Source organism: Corapipo altera, unplaced genomic scaffold (genome assembly GCF_003945725.1).
Source record: "Corapipo altera isolate COAL_440 unplaced genomic scaffold, ASM394572v1 44, whole genome shotgun sequence".
Lineage (NCBI taxonomy): Eukaryota > Metazoa > Chordata > Aves > Passeriformes > Pipridae > Corapipo > Corapipo altera.
The window spans coordinates 3,204,894-3,227,059 of NW_020884880.1; the positions used below are offsets into that span (position 1 = coordinate 3,204,894).

General features: G+C 38.2%; 1 protein-coding gene across 5 annotated transcripts in view; it reads left to right on the plus strand.

Annotated features, from left to right (window-relative positions):
- PPP1R9A (protein phosphatase 1 regulatory subunit 9A) overlaps window positions 1-22,166 on the plus strand; it is a 132,734-nt gene that overhangs the window by 55,441 nt on the left and 55,127 nt on the right. For all 5 annotated transcript variants that reach the window (XM_027639458.1, XM_027639457.1, XM_027639456.1 and 2 more), the window contains exons 3-5: window positions 15,659-15,791; window positions 16,289-16,409; window positions 21,719-21,823. In XM_027639458.1, the coding sequence (XP_027495259.1) occupies window positions 15,659-15,791; window positions 16,289-16,409; window positions 21,719-21,823 (359 nt within the window). The remainder of the gene's footprint in view (window positions 1-15,658; window positions 15,792-16,288; window positions 16,410-21,718; window positions 21,824-22,166) is intronic.

The window sequence follows — 22,166 nt, forward strand, 5'->3', positions numbered from 1 at the left end:
AGGTGTACCCTGTACTATCTTCAGTCTCACTCTCAGCTGGTAACCCAGATGCTTAGGTAGACATACTGGATCTGTCCTCACTGTAATCTGTGGTGAGGTCAGGCAGAGTTTGGATGGCTTACCTGGTGTTCCACAGAAGCACATCACTGAACTGCTGGGATACCTCATCCCAACTGAATAACCAAACTGCTGTCAAAAAAAAGATGTTAAAAATGCAGAGTCATGCTGTAGGATTCTCAGCATTTAGGATACTGCTGCAATAATTTTTTTATAAACATTATTTAAGACCTTATTGAAGACAGACAAATGGGACTGAGTCCATGGAGTGCCAGTATATCTCAGTGTACTCGTCAATACGTGCAAACTGCCAGATTTGAGGCTTCCATCTCACCATAATTTGGTGTGTATTTTATTTTACCTCGTAATTAGTAACGAAGAGAACAGTTTACTGTAAAAGTACTGTTTGCTTTTACTACCTGGTATCATGTTGTAATTTCATGACCATTATTTGAGAAGAGCTTTTTCTCCACGTTGTTTCTAGCACTTGAGAACTGTACACAGGAATTGTCCTGGGTGCATTATATGCACCACATTGGTTTCATTTGAGAGGGCTTTGTTACTAAATGTGAGCTCTTGGTTTTGTATTGTGGGATCATTAAGGTTTAATGAAAACCACATGAGTGGCTTCATGGAGGAGGTGTGATATTTTAATCGCTCAGTTACAGGTGGTCTGTTTGGTAGCCTGCACATTAGCAACAGGCTGTGTAGTGGTAGATAAAACATTTATTTTGTTGTAGCTGGCAGTGGCAAGCTCTTATGGTAGTAGAAGGACAGCAGTTTGAGGTAACTTCCATGAGGGAGGTTAACCTGGATTTAATTATCTTGCATCGAGCACAGAGAGATTTTCATCCAGGTGATTACCTTGTAGCAGTAGTCTCTTGCTGACTAATTTCTCGTTCCCTACATAAGTCCCCAGTTAAGTAAGCATTTTTTGAAAAGCAAAGTGACAATCTTTAAATTGTCCTTATTACTCAGTGGAAGGATTTTGTCCTCATCTGTTTTGGCAGAAATCAATACAAGCCATAAACTTGTTTTGGTAGAGCAAAGAAAAAGCTTGAATATGAAGAACAACTCTTGTATCTAAAATGCATTTTGTGTATGTGTGATGGAACCCATTTTGTGCATCTGGTTTTCAAGCACCTGTCCTGGAAAAAAGCTCAAAAAAGTTTGCTGGGTTAGTAAAATGCAAGTTCTTTCTGAAACAGAGACATGATGGATTTTCCATAAATTTGCCTCTTGTTAGCCAGAAGTCATAACATTAGGACAAAACAATTATGGTTTGTATTTTTATTGTGCCTTTTTTATTGAGTTACATTATGACATTTATCAGAAATAAAAATAAGCTTAGGGCATGGAAGATGGAGTATTTTCACTATTCGAAAGCTTGAATTTAAAGTGCATTTTGACAGTTACCCTTTTAGGCAAGACAGGCTTTTAACCTAAAGGTAGGTAAAGTAATATTAATTTAATACTGTTTTTATGAGGCCAGCCTGATCAGATAAAGTAATTTTTTAGAACTTGAATTGAAGCAATGTCTTGTACCTTTCAGGGTAAATGGGCCAAAAACATACATGATATATTCAAGTTACTTTTAATTGGAAGTACTATTAGACAGTTTTCAGTTAACTGTCATAAGGTTACCAGTTCCCTGCATCGTTTTCTGTGACAGCCACTTACTGTTGATGTTCTCTGTGGTACCAAAACCACTTAGCCATTTGCGTTAAAATTTCTTTTGGAAAATTAAATAAAATAATAAATGCTCTACACTGTCCAGTGTTGCAGTTGCAATTTAAAACTTAAATGCCTTTTTGTTCTCCAGTATTTCGTGTACTGCTCTTCTTTTTTATGGTAATTCTGTGCTTCTTGAAATGGAGTGATGCTCATGCTTCTGTAGCTTTTTAAAATTTAAAGGAAGAGGGGAGATTTGCCTTTCCCTTTGAAAAAAAAGTGGAGGCAATCCATTTTATATTTCCTGAATCCTTCTGCCAACACTTTGTCATTTGGTCCTGACCCAGGAGAGTGACCTGCATGGTCTGTGTGTGGCTCTTATACCCAGCTTTCTCATCTGAGGATGGATGGACTCCTGTGCTCAAGCTGCAAGAATGCATTCATGCAGCTGCCTTGTATCTGTAGCTAATCCTGTTGGTCGTGAGCAACAAACATGTTTGGATAATATTTTACCTTCTGGCATGCACTTTTATTGGTTTTACTCTTGAATAATCTGTGAAAACATTTCTTGCCTTCAAGACTAGAATGGTCGATAGCATCCTTTACTGCAAGCAATTGAAAGATAAAACTTGAGCTGATTATAGACAAAACTGTGTTTGTGGATTTTTAGTTTACCAGTACAATAGAAAAGGCTTTTAAAAATTGTCATTTCATGCTCTTTTTTAATTATTTTATTTGCAAGCAAAAGGTGCTCTTTTGATAGGATTTTTTTTTTAGAATCTCAGAGTGTTTAATCAGTAACAATAAGGTTAAAATTAAAGTTTTTAGGATTAAAGTTTTACCAGCTTGGATGTTTTGATGTCCAACCACATACTTATTTTCTCACACGACCTGTATCTAACTAATTCCCTCATCCACGAGAGTGGTTTTATTCACCATTATTTTGGGGTTTTTTAGGGGTAAGAAGCAGCCAGGAGTTACATATACTTTGTACCAATTGTCTGTTGTGCAGTTTCCCAGTGAATGTTAACATTATCATTTATGTTTTCCTCAACCTAGTACTCACTTTTTGTTAGTAATACTAAAGAAGGTCTTGGAAGGACTGCTTTGAATTGCTTTCTATTTTTCCTTATGTTTGATCTACAGAAAGTTGATTAAGAACAATAGTCATGCCCAGGAAAAGAAGCCTTTCAGCGTTGATGGGTATTCTTGAAACTATAACTATAAATACTATTTTAGGACGTGCTTCTAAAAAACTTGGGTGTGTACTTTTTTTTTTCTTAGGGATTCATAAAAATAGCTAAGGTTATGTGTGTAAATGTATTCTAGCAAAATTTTCTAAGATTACTTTGCTGACTTCCTCTAGTTGTTCATTCACAACTCTTAGTTTAAGCATCATTGCCAGTTTCTTTAGACAATGAACACTAGTTGACTTAAAAATATTCAGATATTAGGATTTTTTTGTGATATTTGGGTATGTTCTCTTATTCATTATATTAGACTGGGGTAGCCATTGAAATCATGCTAAGATTACTGAAAGGCTTACAGTATTGGCTTTATAGCCTGTCATACACAGATTACACACGTTTTAATCTGTTATCTGGAGTATGTCCAGCTTCTGCTAAATGGTGTCTGTTTTACTTTTAAAAGAAATGTGCAGCTGTTTGTAGTGAAAAAACAGTTACTGTGAGTGACAGTGATACCAGCTGTATGCTGCACACTTCAGCTGCTGGAATAACTGAGCAGCACACTCATAGATGTCCCTGCTCCGTTTGCTGCATTGACACAACATACAGAGAGGTTCTTCTATAGCCTTGACAGTTCTCTGTCGTTGGACAAGGTAAACAGCAGTTTCTCCTTCTCTGCTTGGGCGAATCTGGACAGAAAGCTAAGCCTCATGTTTTAGTTTCCCTCACAAAGGTGGAATATTTGTCTCGAGCTTCACTTATTTCTATCTTAAGCAGGTCAAGAAGTTGCATCGGAAAGACAGAAAGCTCAGAAGACTCAAGTCAGCTGTAAAGGTCTGGGAGTTTCTTGGCTGTACATCAGCTTCCCCAGCCATCTCCACTGCTGGCATGTGGCAGGGACAGCACTGGGCTCACATTTAACCCCATATCTGTCTCTGTACCCAATAATGGATCTCTATAGACAGGGTGCCCTACCTACTGCTCTACCTGAAAGTAGCATGCAGGGACCATTAAGGGCATGCACAGGGAGATGCTTGTTCAACCCCAGAGCAGTAAAGCAAGAAGTTCCTGTGGGGAAAAAATAAGTCAAAACTCTTTCAAAATGAAACAACCTCAAAATGCACACACACAAGTCCATCCTCCCAAGTTCCCAAATCAGCCAGGCTGAAAACATTTTCTTTCTAGAAGCATGAGAGAACATAAAGGGTTTATTTTCCCACTCTTCATTGATATCACTCCTGTAATTTCCCTATGTTTTCTTCCTGCATATGGAATGACAGGAGCACAACAGGAATCAGGACTCTCCTCTCTCATGAGGTGTTGGTGGAGGAGGTTCATGTTCATTCTTCCACATACGGAAATGGTATCAATGCAGCCAGCAAAGGTCTTCTGCTTTGCTTTTTTGAGGCATAGCAATAAGAACCCTGCAGTAAGTGTTACCTAGCCTTACCTCAATGTCTTTGACACCTCGTGCCATAGACATGGGAAACCTGCTGAAATAAGGGGGGAAGCTGGGGTGCCCACAACCTGGTCCCCATGGGGTTCCCCAGATGCCTTCTAAGGATGACAGCACTGGGTGCTGAACTTTTATTTGGTTCTCCAGAATTTCAGATTCATCACAGATTGGTCTATAGGAAATGTCTATAATAAATTTGAAATTATGTAGTAAATTTGGGCACAAAGAGTAGAATTGTGTAAAATCTTTATGTAAGCAAACCTCGTAGTTTCTATGCTTATCTAATTTTTCTACAGTATGTAGGGTAGAGTGAAAACCAATTGTGATATAGACTCCCACCTCTTCCTCTTGGGGTTGATGAAGTTTTTTGCTATTGTTTTCAGGAGGGTAATACCAGACTTTGTGCCTGATGTCATAACAAATGTTGAAGTTGAAAAATGTCCAAGAACAGTGTTGAATTGAGTCACTTTAAATGTATTTGTCTTGAATCCCCACTTTGTGGCATTACTGCTGTAGTCTCATCCCAAGCTAGCATTATTCATTAATACCAGCTTATCCCCTGTGATCCGTCTTTCTCTTTGTCTGTTTGTTTGGATATACTTTCTGCACACATTTCTGTTTCTTAGTCCATTAATACCATCTTTTAAATTTCACTTAGAGCTGGTGTGTTTGAACCAGCTATGCAGTGAGACCTGGGAACCCCTATTCTTGGCTCGTGTAGCCCACATACCATATTAGGAGGCATTAGGGAGACTGAATTCCTCTGGAAATACAGACTGTCTCATTTTTGAAGCACTGGTATGATTAACTGTAATGTAATACACTTGGTATGAATTCTTAATGGATAAACATTCTTTTGCTTACTCTAGGCAGTTTTACATCTTACTGGGATGCAATTCATTGTGCTAAACAGTGCAAATGTGAAACTATCATTAAAAAAAAATGCAGTCAGCCAAAATGAATTCTGCCTGCAGGTGCAATTAAGGGATTGGTAAGTCTACAATATGAAGTAACTGAGTAGTGATCTGGCACTGAGAATGTGGCATTGCACTGCCCATTTGAAAGATGTTTACAAAATACGGCAAACCGTTTTCTGTATTACAGAAGCTTTTCCATTAATCCTCTTAGGCTCTGCCTGTTTGTCCATTTTTATATACAATCAATGGCATTAACAGGCTGTATGGCTGCAAGACTCCTACCAAATAAATGCAACACCCCATTAATTGGTCTCTTTTATATCGCTGCATGGTGAAGTTAATGTGAATGTAGCAATAGGCTACCAAAGGCTTCAGATTCCGTAGAATCATAAGATTTCCATCGCTGTAGAAAAATACCTTCTTGCACTAGAGACGAAATAGATACTCTATGTGGCATGTGCCACCTTAAATTGGGGAATTATGTTTACCCTGTACAGAAGGCCAGTTGATATCTGGTATCTAATGTCATACTTAGCTATGCTTCAGCTCAGAAGCCATGTACTTAAATAATGAATAGTCTGTGTGCTGTCATGTGCAAAGGAAGAGTTTATTACATCTCTTGTGTCTTTCTTAATAGAATATAATAGAATTTCCCACGCTCATCTTAGACTGTAAGCACTATATTTAGTAATCTCATCTCAGTTAAAGAATTCATTAAGAACTTCTAATTTAAAAAAAAATCATTTGAGATTTTTATGTGAACTTATTGTGAAAGGTAGTGATGAGACAGCTTTAGAGATTCAGAAAGGCTCCTGCTATGGTCTGGTGTGGAGGTACATTTGCTTTTTGTGCCTTGGTCTGAGGCAAGGCTGTAAAGTCCTCTGGTTTCTGGCACTGGAGATTCTTCTCCCTGGCTCATGCAGCCTTTGCTGCGTCTGCAGAGTATTAGTAAGACTGACAATTAGTACTAAATGCAGTAGCTCCTGGGAAGGAGACAAGGTATGTGAGAAAGCAATAAAAAACCTTTGGGAGAGTTCCACCTTTGGACCCTAAAAAAACACAGTAGGATTTTGATGATATTGATATTTTTAATACTGAGAAAATCAGACACAAAATCAGACTGTTTCCACCTAACTCTTTTCTTCCACCACTGCTTTCTTCTCTGCTTTAAGTAAAGGGATAGAGAGCAATGTGTACTATTTATAGTACACTTTTAAGATTCTTTTTAATATAAATACATATAAAAGAATTGTATTAATTTTTGTTCAAAGTGTATAATAATTTCACAATAAAGACTCACAATAAAACTCAAGTTGGATGAATTCTCTCTGTGTAATTTACTCAGCAAATGTTCTAAATTAATGCCTATGATCGCTTTTTTGTGTCCTTCTTTTCCTTTGAATCATTTTCTTAACAGTTCTGACATCTGTAAATAAATAAAAGGAATTGCTTGTAAATTTTTTTTGTGGATTCAGTTTTAGGGAATATGTAGGTTACACGATTTATCCCTGCTGAGAAGTATTTTAAATAGAATGCTCTATGCATAGTCAATATTTTGTTTCAAATGTTTGCCTCTGAGAATGTTTGTGGCATTTTTACTCAATGTTTGAGCATCCTGACTTGTAGGCTGAGGGAGAGTGAAGTTGCTGGGAGAAGAAACACTGATGTGTTGATTCATGGTGACATTGCTGCTGTATGGCAGCCTGTACTAATTGGTACCAGAAGCAGCATTTACTCTTGGCTGGCTCATGTGTCACACTCTTAAAGGCAGAAGATAAATAGCACCGTTGGTTACGATGTAAACTGGCAGCAGTGCAAGGATCTGGAAGAAATACTGCAACAGATTCAGGAATAAATGTCTGGGGACAGAAACAGCAACTTTGGTTCGTGCTGTCCTATCTGTTTAAATTTGTTTGGACACCAGAGGTCCAGACTGGAGCCTGTACTGTAGTATAATTAATTTGTCAAACTTGACTCGCTACAAACATTCTCATTTGCATGCTTATTTCCATGTTCAAAGGCACTATGGGTTCTTGAGCATGCTAGTTTGTTACCTTGGCAATAGAGGGGCTTGCCAAAATATCTGCTGTCATGTAGGAAATGAATTTTCTTCTTAAATATTCTCGTTCATATTTTTATAATTTTTCTGTGTAGCGTGGCTATCTGAGTGCTCTTGTTGCAACTGCTTCTTCATTCTGCTGGAAGGAGGCACTCTCAAGGTGTAGGCAAATGTTTTTACTTTTTCCTGAAACAGGAGTGCAGTGAGAGTCAGCCAGAGGCATTCAGGCTTAAAAGTCAGTACTTCAGTGCTGTAGGCAATAAGGTGTTAATATTGCTGTACCTAGATCTCTAATCTGTCCAGGATCTCTGAAAGAAGTCTGTCAGGAGGGACTTCCTGACAAACCCTGAGCTTTATGGGAATGCAGTATGGTGGAACTTGTCTCTTTTCCCTGCAATTGTCAAGCTACTGTTGTGAAAAACACATAATTTTTTTCTTCCTGATTTTTATTCTCTATGTCTAAATAGCAGATTACTGACCAAAAATAGAAAGTAGAAGGTATAAACAGTTGCAAAGTACGTTTTTGTCAGTAACTTACAGTGATGCAAAGTAGAGTTTAAAAAAGGCAAGGTCAGAGCAAAAGAATTAATTACATATGAAGTGTACCTATGAGGTACATAACACTCAAAAGTCTCCTAGGTATTCATGTATGACCTGGAAGACCTGGTCAGTAAGACCTGGAAGAGTCACCTTATTGGTCATTTATTCCTCCCATTACACTGTTCCATCCGACCTGCTGCATTGCAAAAACCTACCCACTATCCAAGAAGATTTAGACTCAAGTCTGCAAAACTTATCAAAGAGAATTCAGTGAAAATCATTTAGTCTGTACCAGAGAAAAACAGGACAGTATTGGAATTTCCCATTTGTAATAATGGTTATGACAAAAAAAAAATAAATTGTGAGAAGAAAAAAAATAACTAATGGAATTGTAACCCATTACTATATACCAAAAAAGCCCCAGGAATATTCAGACAAGTCTATTTGTACCTATGTCAACTCCAGGTTTCAGTGCACCTTACTGTTTTACTCACTAAAAGAAACACACAGCAACCTTAAGAGCTGTGCAAGTGGCAAATTCCCTTTGAGCTGTGGTTTTACTCTTCAGTACCAGGGCTTACTTTTAGTTGCTAATTACTCTGACCTGTCTTCATTAAGAGTAACAGCATGAAGTTTTCACATGGGGCACACATCTCATTTACAACAACAGTGATTTTGTATTTTTTTGCTCTATAGACAAGGAGCAATATAAATTGAAACAAAACTAGTACATCAGCAATAAAACAAATACACACTGAGTAAATAATAAATGGATATAAATAATAAATTTCACTGATTCTAGGAAATTACCTAATGAAGACAGGTGTTTTAAAAAGTCACACCTGGAAGTGAGCCAAGTAGCAGGAATAGGGGATCTGATCCATATGTAGTACCACCAAGGCAATTTCAGTTTCATGTTTTAGACCAAAACTGCACTTTATAAAATTTAAGATTCTAGCTTCAGTGAAAGAAGCTTAAAAGAGAATTTTGCCCGTTTCTTTAACTGCTTATAACATGAAGCAAACACACCCTCGTGTCACAGGGCTAATAAATGTGTGTGATTAGTCCATGTGTTTTAATGCTTGTGTCCCACCAAGCAATGCAAACGTGGCACAATTTGGAGTTAACATCAGTCGGGTGTTTCTCCCCGTAGACAGACCAGGTGCAGGACATGCTGTAGTGGATGGAGGTGTATGGGTGTCAAATGAGATGTGTTGGCACTGCTGCAGGACAGTGGCACTGAGGTTTTCGATTAGAACTAGTCTTTATGACTGTTCCAACAGACAAAAGGCTTGATAACGTGCCAGTTGCCTGAAACAAGAATATCTAGAGATAGTATTTTCCAGTTTGGACATAAAACTGGGAAGAGCTGTTGACTCCCTCAAAGGCAGGGAGGCCCTGCAGAGAGACCTCAACAGGAGTGGGCAACCACCAACCATATGAAGTTCAGCAAGGGGAAATACCAGATTCTGCACCTGGGATGGGGCAACACTGGATCTTTGTACAGACTGGGAACTGAGATGCTGGAAAGCAGTGCCATGGAAAGGGACCAGTGGGATCCTGGTCAATGGCAAGTTGAATGAGTCAGTAGTGCCTGGCAGCCAGGAGGGCCAACTGTGTCCTGGGGGACATCAGACAAAGCATGGCCAGCTGGTCAATGGAGGGGATTGTCCCACTCTGCCCTGCACTGATGCAGCCTCACCTTGAATATTGTGTGCAGTTTTGGTCACCACAATATAAGAAAGATATTAAACTGTTAGAGAGTGTCCATAGGAGGGCAATGAAGATGGTGAAGGGCTTTGAGGGGAAGCCGTATGAGGAGTGTCTGAGGTCACTTGGTCTGTTCAGCCTGGAGGAGACTGAGGGGAGACCTCATTGCAGTCTACAACTTCCTCATGAGGGGAAGAAGAGGGACAGGCACTGATCTCTTCTCTGTGGTGACCACTGACAGGACCCATGGGAATGGCCTGAGGTTGTGTCAGGGAAGGTTTAGGTTGGATGTTAGAAAAAGATTCTTCACCCAGAGGGTGATTGGACACTGGAACAGGCTCCCCAGGGAAGTGGTCACAGCACCAAGCCTGACAGAGTTCAAGAAGCATTTGAACAATGCTCTCAGGCACCTGGTGTGACTCTTGGGGATGGTCCTGTGCAGGGCTAAGGGTTGGACTCAATGATCCTTGTTGGGATCCTTCCAACTCAGCATGTTCTGTGATTATGCGAACAGTTTGTCTGTGTGTGGCAGCCGTTGCTCCTGTCTCTCTGTCATATGTCTGAAGAGGTCCCTCTGGAATGTAGAAGTCTAGAGTCCAGATACTTCCAGAATTTCAGAAACTAGAAATTGCTGTCCCAGAGTTTCAGGACACTTAAAACAGATCTTTCTCCTACAGAGCTTTCTGAGGGAAACCCCAGGCTTGGATTTAATGTTAGATGATCAGTTTCTTTCAATATTGCTACTGTCTAATTCCCATCTGTGTCTCACCCCTGCAATTGCTTCTTGGGAAGACTTGTCTCCTTGATGCTTCCTTGCTGAAGCATTAGTGACAGCTAATGCCCACGCAGGCTTTAGGAGAGCACGAAGCCAGGAAAGCTGGAGGAAGCCTCCTCACTGATTCATTTGCTTTGACTGTGACAAAACAACCACATCGCAGAGAAAAGACTCTTTAAAAGAAACCACCAGTTGCAGACATTGCCAGATCTTCCTCTCCTCACTGAAGCTGTGCTGTAGAGAGACTTCAAAGCAGAACGTAATGGTTAAACTGTGATTTCTTTTCCTCTCATTAGCTTCTTGATCACAGCCAGAGAGGGAATCCTCAGTGCTGTGCCTTCCTCCTGCCCTTGCAGGATATAGCACAGGAATTCTCACAGCTTCTTGTGCTTCAAGTACAACACCATAGGTCAGTGTCATGTCCTTGAACATGACTGATTCTTCCTGAGACACTCTTACAGCTCTTCCTCAGTTATCTCCCCACAAGAGAATTTTTCATCTTTAGTGGAGGAAACCCAGTAGTCCAGTTTGGTATATTCAAAACAGATGATTGTAAAATACCCTGCAAATATACCTGTTCCTTCTCACAGAGGGGCTGTTGCATGCTGTTCTGGACTTAGAGACTTCTCTAGACTGAGAAAGTATTGAGGGTCTCATCCACAACTTCGAATGTTTTTCTGAATGTCTGATTTCCAAACTACTTACTCAACCACTAAGTTTCCTCATTTGGATTCTTGCAAAAGATCACAACAAAACTTGTGCCGTTTTTTGCAGCTGCTTTCCTGTGGTGGATGACATCACATCTTTTTTTTGCTTGTTTTTGCTTTCCGAACACAGGTATGAGAAGCAGGCATTATGACAGCATAGCAATATCAGGTGAAGGCATGGTTTCTTAATTGATATTGCACGGTGATCACCAGTGTACATTAACTGTGGCCCCCAATGTTGAATGTCCTAGTATAATCATGAATTGAATGTCAGAGAGATTATTTTTGTGTGTGAGTAAGACTTGAGTAACTGAAGGTGTGGTAGAACAGCTGCTGCAACAAGATGCCATCCACCAATATGCAGTTCGTACTTGGTTCTTTGTCTTTGCTGACCAGTAGTCATTGGAGGGGTAAAAAGCACAGTCGGCAGCAGCTGAACCTGGGATCAGGTCTTGTTCCTTAGCACAACTTGCAAGGACACTATAGTCATAACCAGCACACACTCAATATGTTTGTGACTTTCTTAAATAGATTTATGGAATCATAGAATGGCCTAGAAGGTACCTTAAATGTCATCTAGTTACAATCCCTCTGCCATGGGCAGGGGCAGTTTTCACTTGACCAGGTTGCTCAGAGCTCCATCCATCCTGGCCTTGAACACTTTCAGAAATGGAGCATCTACAACCTCTCTGGGCAACCTGTTCCAGTGCCTCACCACCCTCACAGTAAAGATTTTTTTCCTAATATCTAATTTAAATGTACCCTCAGCTGGAAGCCATTCCCCCTTGTCCTGTATTGTAAATAATCTCTCTCCATCTTTCTTGTAGGCTCCCTTCAGATACTGGAGGCCACAATTAGGTTATCCCTAAGCCTTTTCTTTTCTAGGCTGAACAATCCCAATTCTCTTAGCCTTACATCAGATAAGACAGTTTTTATGTTGCATAATTTATAGTATGAAACACTAATAACGTGGTTTATGTAGCTCCAAACTGGCTAGCCCACGGGGAGAACAGCCCACGTGATTCTTTATAGTTACCTCCATTCTGACTTTCTTTAAAAAAATTAAAAAAGGCTTGTCACTACTTACTGGTTGCGGGCAGCTAAATTCTGTAAAGATTCTTGGTAGTTAAGAGCTATGGGAAAATGCCCCAAACTTTTGAAACTTTGCCTTTTTTCAAAAATAATCAGTTTCCATCTTTCTGATCTTACTCCTAAAAATGAAGTACTATAACAAAAATGTAGGGTTTCTTCTGAATTAGTCCGCAGTATATTTTTATAGTTAGTGACGTGTCTTTTCTGGTTTATGTTCTGTCAACTGCCCTCTGAAAGAGAAGCGAGTGGTCACATATGTATGTATATGTATGATTTCCCTGGGGTTGCCACCCAGGGTGCCTAACAATAATACCTGCTTCTTTGATAATACAGTTTATTATTATTTTGGTATTGTCTCATTTACTGATGGCCCCTTTTCCTTTCACTTTAGAGAACACAGAAGTATGTTCTGTTGGCAGCAGTTCTTCAGGGTTTGTTTTGACATCTCACCAGTGTTGGCTTTTTGTTTCAGCTGTTGCTGGATTACAAGTGCTGTTGTAAATCCTAGTAAATCCGCAGGTGAACTCTATGGAAAATTGTTTTTTTCTAAATACCTGGGGTGGTAAAATCAGAGATTAAGATAGTATATTGGATTTTCCTGAAAAAGAGCTTTCTTTAAGTAATGGCTCAGAAGATTTATTGTACCGGGTACTTGGCCAGAGTGACAGCAAACCCAAATCTATGAAATCACAGGGAATGGGAGAATTCCCATGAGTCTGAAATCCCACGCACACTCTGGGAAACACAGTGGCAACAGATGTGGGGAAAGTGAAATAGTTCTACTTGAATCAAGTTAACCATACCTTGAGGAAAAAGTTATAAATGTTTATCTTATTTTTAGCAAAGTAAAACTTGAGTGACGGTTCTCATGACTGTACTGAGCAAGCAGTTTGTTACTATGGTGGATAGATTGTTTCACAAAGAAAGAAAGTTTCCAAGCACAAATTTTCTTTTCTTCAGTTTAAGACCCGGGGATTCATTTAATAGAATCAGGCAACCATTAAATTTGATTGTACAAAATGAGATAAATTACATACAAGAATATCCTCCGTCTTCCCCTAATTCAGGGAAGTCAACAGCATTGTTCAAGGTAGTGGGCAAAAATATGTGACCAATGTACAAAAGACTGAGTTAATGCCAGATAGGAAATATAGACCTTAATGCAGTCAGTGATCCTACAATCTCAGATTGAATGCTTAGGTAAAATACTAGATAAGAACGGCATGATATATTTGGAGACATAATGATAACTGTATTCACCACCAGCAGTATCTTCAGTTCCCTTTTAGTGTGATTATCCAAATATTCCAAAACAGTGAGCAGAATCCAAGAAGCCATCTCTTCTGTCTAATCTGATTCAAGAAAGATCATCCCAAACCAGAATTCAGTATACAATTTTATGCTTAGAAAGAAAATTATCTGGAAGCATATCCAGTCATTTTGCAACAAATCTGCTGCCATGATATACTAATGCCAGTCATTGAACACAAGGAAAAGAATGGGACCAGTTAATATAATGAAAAGAAATCCAGAAATAAATATACTAATTTTGTGATATAGTTTTTCCCTATACCTCACTCTCAGCTATTCTTTGTCTTCAGCAAACAGTATCTCCATTTTCCTTCATGTGATTCATCTCTGTTCACATTTGAGGCACAGGTCTCTCTCATCGTGTTGATAAATGAGATAATTCAAGCTAAACTAACAGCTGTTGGTTTTAACCTGTATTTGCTTGCATAATTGCTGCATTTCAGACCTAAAGGTTTGTGGTCGAACCTTAGCTCAGTAGTGTTTTAGTTGAGTCTAGCAATACTGACTCATCCTCATTTAGTTGATGTCAGCATGAATGAGGTTGGGTTTCAACATGGACATTGTACTTCTCCTTATACTTGTTTCTGCATCAGTGTCTTTTCTCCAATCATACAAGTACTAAAGCAGCATCAAAAATTCAGCAGTACTGGACAGCATTCAGTATGTGATTAATCTTACTTAGCTTTGGGGTATATTTATGAAGACTTCCTAGGAATGTAGTTTAAAAAGCCTTTTTCTTGGATCAGAATCACTAAAAATCAGTGTGAGATAGATTTGTAGATTCTTGTAAAATGTAAAATCTCAGTCTTCTTGGTAGAGGAAATTGATTGTTTCACATTGATGTAAAATACAGGAGTTAAAATTCCCATTGAGCAACTAATATCTTTTCTGTTTTGTCCACTACTTTATATAAAGCTGGGAGGGTTTTTTTCAGTAGCTTTGTGGTAGCCATAACACAGTTAATATATTTAAAATAGAATTTAATGGTATTTTTTATTGCAACTTTAATACACTTGCTATTTAAATGAAATTAATGTTCACTAACAGCTTTTTGGGCAGGTGAAACCTCAGATGGAAATGAGCCCAGCCCCTGGCACTGCACTGTCCACCGAGCTACCGTGCTTACTCCAGGGACAGTAGCTTTGGAGCCTCCAAGAAAGGCGCTGAGAGAGTAGGCTTCTGGATATATGTGTAGCTATGTAGCACGGTGCAGTGTTTTGTGTTGTAAGAGGAGCAGAGATAAAGGAAAACATGACTACCAATTGTATCTTCTGTAATATGTCTGTAAAAGAGGAAGGGGAGATATGGGAAATTGTTTTCCTTTATAATTGAAGTAATGAATGTGATATATCCCTGGGACTGAAGCTCAGTAAAATTATTACCCCTAATAATGCATATTCTTTCCTTACTGCCAAATGTGGACAGTTAAGTGAATTGGGCTGGCAAATTCTGAATTTTAAAATATGCAAATATGCTTTTCCTGACTAAAGTTCCTGAAGGTCTGACTCATCACTGATTGAAGGTCATGTTGAAATTATGATAGAAAGTAGCATAAATAATATAATCAGATTAATGCTGTCACTGTTAAATTACTGCTTTAGAGCTGAAATAAACCTGTAAACCTGGTTACTTAAAAAATACCCATGGCTGTGTATATTGCTGTCCTAAAAAAGTTAATACATAATATGGATCATAATCTCTAATGATATCCATAGGCAACGTAAATGTAGATGAATAATCTTCTGGTCTAGCTTTGTTAGGTGAATGCCAACTGGAACTTCATTAGGAGTAAAGACTAAAACACAGACATTGTAAAGATTATAATTTCAATGTATTTGACTCTTTTATGTCTGTGAATGTTTACTAATAGTGCATTCTTAATGAGTTAAGTATTTTAAATATTGGCGTGCATAGACCAACATAGTCAATAAAGATCACTTTTTCATTTATAATCAAAAACAATAAAAACTTATACTCCTTTTGCAACCATACTTGTGCTTTCTCGAATGAAAAAGCACAAATTTAGAAACTTGAAGTTTGAATGAACAGGAGAAATTTGTCTTTTAAAAGCCTTTTCAAAATCTGCAACATCACAGGACAAAAGCAGTAGCTAATTTCATAAGTTGGAGGTTTTTTTGGAGTAGGTAGCTGAGTGATTTTTGGTCTGTTTCTACAGGTTTTCAATACATACTCTAATGAAGATTATGACAGGAGAAATGATGAAGTTGACCCAGTTGCTGCGTCTGCTGAATATGAACTCGAGAAGCGTGTGGAAAAGCTGGAGCTCTTCCCAGTCGAACTAGAAAAAGGTATGGTGTCTGTGTGCCATTTCCAGTTCCTGTGACACTGACCTACAAGTCTGAGGAAGTCCACAGATGTATACAGAGCTTATCTTGACTTTCTATGAATCTGTTGTAGTCACCTTGGCTTTTTGGATTTCAGGAATTGTTCAGTAAGGAATTAAAGAAGCAGCTCAGAGAGAACCAGTTTTTACTTTCCTTAAAAGAATTGTTTTGTGACACTCCATTAACACATGGATTTTGCACAGTGTTTGGTGTGATATGTTCATTCTTCGCTGGGGGAGTAAAAATCTTGACTGTTTCTCTAAGCTCCTCATAAGGGTGAAAGTGATATTTTTTGTGTGTAATTAAAATAGTAGTCGCATAGATTTTTTTAAAAATAAGTAAAATAATATTAATGTTGTTGACATGGAAAGGCAAGAGGGATCAAAGCATAAATATTTACCTACCAAATAACTGTACATATCAAATGTAAGAATTTTCTGCTTTCTCTTGCTTTTTTACAGATGAAGATGGGCTTGGCATAAGCATTATTGGAATGGGAGTTGGAGCAGATGCAGGTCTTGAAAAACTGGGAATATTTGTCAAAACAGTAACAGAAGGTGGGACAGCAGAAAGAGATGGCAGGTAAACTGGACTCTGTATTTGGACATTTTCTCAGCAATGGTTACTATAAATTATGATTTTCACAGGAAATAGTTGTTTGCTTAGTGTATGTCACGATTACCCAAAGCTGTAGAGTTCAGAGACTTCATTGGTAAGGTCTAAATACCTGATGTGGTTATGAGAAGACACCAAATTGGTACAGTGAGTTTAAGAAGAGAATTGCCAAAGATGTGTGTTTGTGACTACTGAAATCCCGGATGGTTTAGCATGAGTAAAGCTGGTGATTCCAAACTGTGTATCACTTCTGAAGGTAGTTTAGATTTTAAAGGTGTTGAGCTCCCACCTGTTCTTTTCGCTTCAAGCCAGCTTTGGACAGGCAGTATTTAAGATAAAGAGTTCTGTTCAACATTTGATTATTTGATCTCTTTCCAGAGAGATCTGGACAGGCTGGATGGATGGGCTGAGGACAATTGCATGAGGTTCAGTAAGGAAAGTGCTAGATCCTGCACTTGGGTCATAGCAAAACCATGGGGCGCTACAGGCTGGGGAGAAGAGTGGCTTAAGAGCTGCTCAGCAGAAAGGGACTTGGAGGTGCTGATTGACAGGTGGCTTGATGTGAGCCAGCAGTGTGCTCAGGTGGCTAAGAAGGCCAGTGGCATCTTGGCCTGTATCAGAAATAGTGTGACCATCAGGAAGTAATTGTCCCTCTGTACTTGGCACTGGTGTGGCTGCACCTCAAATCATATGTTCAGTTTTGGGCCCCTCACTTTGAGAAAGACATTGAGGTGCTGGAGCATGTCCAGAGAAGGGCAACAAAAAGTGTCTAGAAAGTGAGAGAAATGGCTGAGGGAACTGGGCTGTTTAGTCTGGAGAAGAGGAGACTCGGGGAGGACTGTATCGTTCTCTGCAACTCCCAGAAGGCAGACTGTAGCAAGGTGGGGGTCAGTCTCTCCTGCCATGTCACAAGAGAAAGGACGAGAGGAAATGGCCTTAAGTTGTGTCATGAGAGGTTCAGATTAGGTATAAGAACTTTTTTTTTTCACTGAAAGAGGGGTTAGGCATTGGAATAAGTTGCCCAGGGAGGTGGTGGAGTCACTGGAAGTGTTTAAGAGGCGTCTGGATGTGGCACCTGGGATTATCGTTTAGGAGTGATTGTGATGATAGGTTGATGGGTGGATTAGATGATCTTGAAGATCTTTTCCAACCTTGATGATTATGTGATTAGGAAAATAATTAGTGTATCTGAGTGTTTAAACTGGTACCAAATGCCCTCCTTTTAAGTTTACTAACACAGACTGTTAGTGTTTCTTATTATGACTAGTCTTCTGTTCCAGAGTTCAGTTTTCACCTACAGCATTGCAAGTACAATAATCAACTTGAATAGGAAGCTGTACCATAAATCTTGCTCAATAAAGAAATGAATTGGTGTTTGTAGTCTTAAATGATGCTCATATAAAACCTGCTTGCTTCAAGAATTGCTTATTTGGTGTGTTGAGGTTAAAGGAATTCCTTTTGAGCATAAAGTATTCCTATCATATGGGACAAGTTATCTGTGTTTTACACAATACCTGTCACAATAAGGCCAATGTTACTGTCTAATAATTTAATAATGAAAAGTATTTTCAAGTATCTTCCATACAATTTGTCATTTTGTCTCAGTGCATAACCTTTGTAAATTTGCATGCCAATAAAATATTACTTATCTGATACGTAAGCTATTAAAACAACTTATATGTATTCTTTTTGTCTGTTTACAACCATTAATTATTTATTATATTAGTTATAAATAATATGAAAGTTTTATTTATTAGTAAAAGTAAGAATGAACTCTTAAAAAGGTGATACTGTCTTCTGAAAAATGTATTGCAGTAACATGTTCCTTACTGATGAACAACTCTAACTTTTCAGCCAGGCAAAAAGTTGTTCTGCTGTGGAAACCCCACAAAAATTAAATAAGAAGATTCTAAAATGCAGGGGATTGCAAAGTTTAATAACATTGCTCTGAAACTACTGAGGTATATCATCTAGATTGGACTTGGAGGTGTCTGTACAGATCTTGGCAGTAAGATACCAAGTTGAAGGCCAAGTACTGATTTATCACAGGCTTAAACATAATGAAGGGAAATGAAGAAGCTGACACCTCAAGATGTCATGACTTTATCCATTACTTTAAATTTCAGTGAATGTTTTTCTGAAGGGTGTGCTTGACCTCAGCCAAAAGGCATTAAGCTCACGACTGGCATTCTTTGTGAAATTCTCTGTTTGAAAATCAGTCACTCATTACTGCTCTGTGATGATCTGTAATTTCTTTCCCTCTCATTATTCACATGTTTGAGTGGGCTACAGAAGTTAATGTTCCATCACAAGTCTCTTCTTTCATTTCCCTAGATGGCATCTGAAAGGAGCTTGTCAGCTGAGGAAAAATAAAATCATTCTTTGACCATTCTAATATTTGTGTTGGTTTTCAACTGGCAGAATGTTCAGTCAGCTGAGAAATAGCACTCCAGTTTTCTCTTTGAGAGCCTGACTGATCATTCACTTGGGAAAGGAATGTGTAATCCTCTCAGTCAGGAGCAGACGGTTCTATAATAAAGTGCATCAACTATAAAGGGTCCTGTTAACTTCATCTTTGTGAAAAGCCTAGTTAATCATTAACACTGATAGCAAAACAAGGTCTCATAAAGAAAATAAAACTATATTTCAACAGTTGCATCAGATATTCTGAATAATCACATAGCAGTATTCAGCCAGGTTCTTCTGAAGCTACAGTTTAAAACGTTACAGTATCTGTAGGGTAGCTCCTATCTTTCATTGAAAGACCCATCAAACTGTGATATAAAGTACTTGCCTCCTATGGAAACACAAAATCTGTACAAAAGGGTTTCCCAGTACTTGAGCACCACTGGCTTGATTCATGTTGCTTCAGACAGACAGGTAGAGTTTATTTGTCGTATTAAAAGCCATTGTGTACCAATATTTAACAAAGAAGGGTACTTTAAGATGAACCCAAAGGCAAGCATGTTGATAAGTAATAGGAGAGGTTATTACTGGTGTGTAAAATAGGGAATCAGTCATTAGACTGAATATGAAAAACAAAAACTTATCCTGGATGAATCAATCCATAACTGCTTCTTTGAAATTATTGTGGTGATGAGTCATTCATATTTTAAAGTATTTTGATAACATTGGGAACAACAGTTTTGAAACATTACATAGTTCTTAACGTAGCTCTAAAAGTTGTCTCTGAAGAGGTGAAATTCATTTTGTCATGCAGAGCAGTAAGTGTGCTGGTAATTTGTTCAACCTTGGTTGGTTCACTTCTGTAGCTGCAACTTCATTCTAATCTGCAGGCAAAGTTTAAAGTCATGAGCATAAGAAAATAATTGTCAGAAAAATTACAAATTTTGTTAATAATGATAAAAGCAGTTACATGTCTATAATTCAGGCTTTGGCAACTTGAGCCTAATTTTTCATTCATGTTTGAAATTAGATTTGAGAGACAGAGGAGGCCTAGAGCTCCTGGCAGAGGGAGCTCTAACAGGAAGGCTGGCCTTTGTATATTGTTTGATATGTATGTGTGTTTATGTATAATTAAAATATATGTATATGTAGAAAGAAAGGAGGTTTGGAGAACAGTGGCCATAAAAATAAGAGTTGGAAATTAATTTAGGAGCTATATAAACAAGAAAGAAGGAGAATCGAAATATGCCTGAAGGACAAATGGAACTAGACTGAATCAAGATAGAGCCACTTACAAAGTTTTAGGCAACAGTTCTCTAACATAATGTTTCATCACCTGAAATACTGTAACTGTGGCTCTGTATGAACTCTGCTAATCCACTGCATAGTGATGTACAGTGTTGTATATAAACTGTCATCTAAAAGGAATCTGTTCTTCCACCATTTTTAGCCAAGAGAGTGACAGTTTCCCTCTCAGTCAGCACCAACTTCTTAAAAGTTCTTTTCTAGGAACTCCTGCAGCCGTCTGACTACACCTCATGTTCGCTTAAGTAAAAACAAAAATCAAAATTCAGTAAATATTAATGTGATAGGTGTATTTCTTAAATGCTTCATTGAAAATTGAAATAAAATTCTGAGAATAAAATACCTAATATGATTTTCAAGATAGCTTATAGGCTGTCTTCTTCAAGGGAGATCCTGCCCAGAAGACAGTAATAATCTGTGGTATGAGGCTGCCAAAGAATAAATATTGTATTTCTTACTCACCAGTGGAATCCAAAGAACAGAAAATACTGCTTGAACACATGTAAAACTGCAAAGCATTGCGTCAGACTTGAAAGAGAAACTGGTGCTCCAAGTCAAAATGCTTCAACCCTGTGTTGAAGCCTCTGTTGTTCTTTGAAAAGCAGCCTTATCACTAAGATATCCTAAGATATTAAATATAATAATGTAGGTACTTTTATATAATTTAAATAGGATTTTTTCATAGCTGTTTCTTGGTTCTTTTGTAAACTGTGTGGTTTGGATCAATAGAATCCCTGTAAGTACTGGAAAATTGCTCCCTTTGACTAGTTCTATATGTGTTTGTTTGTTTTTTAAGTTTTGACACTATTGGAGATCATGCATTTCTGGAGGATAGTGCAGCAGCCGTCTTCCAAGGATTTGTAATCCAGATGACTCCAGTGCCTGTTCTAGAGATTTTGTAGCAGTGCTTGCTTTAGATAAAAGCGGCATGGTTTTCCTTCTGTCTAACTTTTTCTGCATCAAACAGTATATCAGCTGTAAATAGGTGTTTGGTTTCAGAAAGAAAGGCCTCATTAAAACAGTCCAAGGTCTTGTTAATGTGTGCAGCAAGATCACATCTACACTGGAAATTTATTTTTTGGAGCAAGTTAGATGAAATATTTTAAGAGAGTATGTCACAATTAAGTCTAATACATAAGCCCTTTTCTTCACAGATGAGCAGGTTGTTTTAGTTAAATATCACAATTTTATCCATTACCATGAAATACCAGAGCTATGTCTTATGCTGTTTTTCAAGATTGGCTTAGGAAAAAATTATATAAGAGCTGGTGAAGTATCTCAATTTAATCATATGATAAATTCCATTTTGCCATATTGCATTGCTGTATTTCTGTACAAGGAAAGCGACTGTGGATAATTGATGCTATTAATTGTAATAACTTAGAAGCTGGATTTGCAAGATGTCTGCATGCAAGGAATGATGCATTTTTCGTATTTACCTCAGTCATTTTATGACTGAGCTTTTGTTTAAAGTCTAGCTAGAAAGATCTCTCTGTGCTAAGTTTTGCTGAAGATTCACAAGAATTCACACATTTGTTTATATATTTGTGGTTTTTCCCTGAAAGGATCCAAGTGAATGACCAAATTGTGGAAGTTGATGGCATCAGTCTGGTTGGTGTTACTCAAAATTTTGCTGCAACTGTTCTTAGAAACACCAAAGAGAAAGTCAGGTGAGTATTTTAGAAGGAAAAAAAATTGTAATTTAATACTTAAGATTACCTGGCTTCCTTCACAGGACTTTCAGTATTCCCAGGTGGAATCAGAGTTTTTTGACTTCTCCATGTCTTCTCTCCTTTGATGCCAAGAGAGGGAAAAGATACAGTATTACAGTTTTGTTTTGGTTTTGATTTTGAAAATATGACCACTGAGACAAACTGAACTTGCAGATAGATGACCATGGTCTCAACTACTGGTCTAGATCTCCATGAATTCGAACTGTTTGTATTAGTTGGAATGACGAAGGTCATAGGTGTTGATCAGATGGAAACTGTGCTGCCACTGATCACCTCCCTG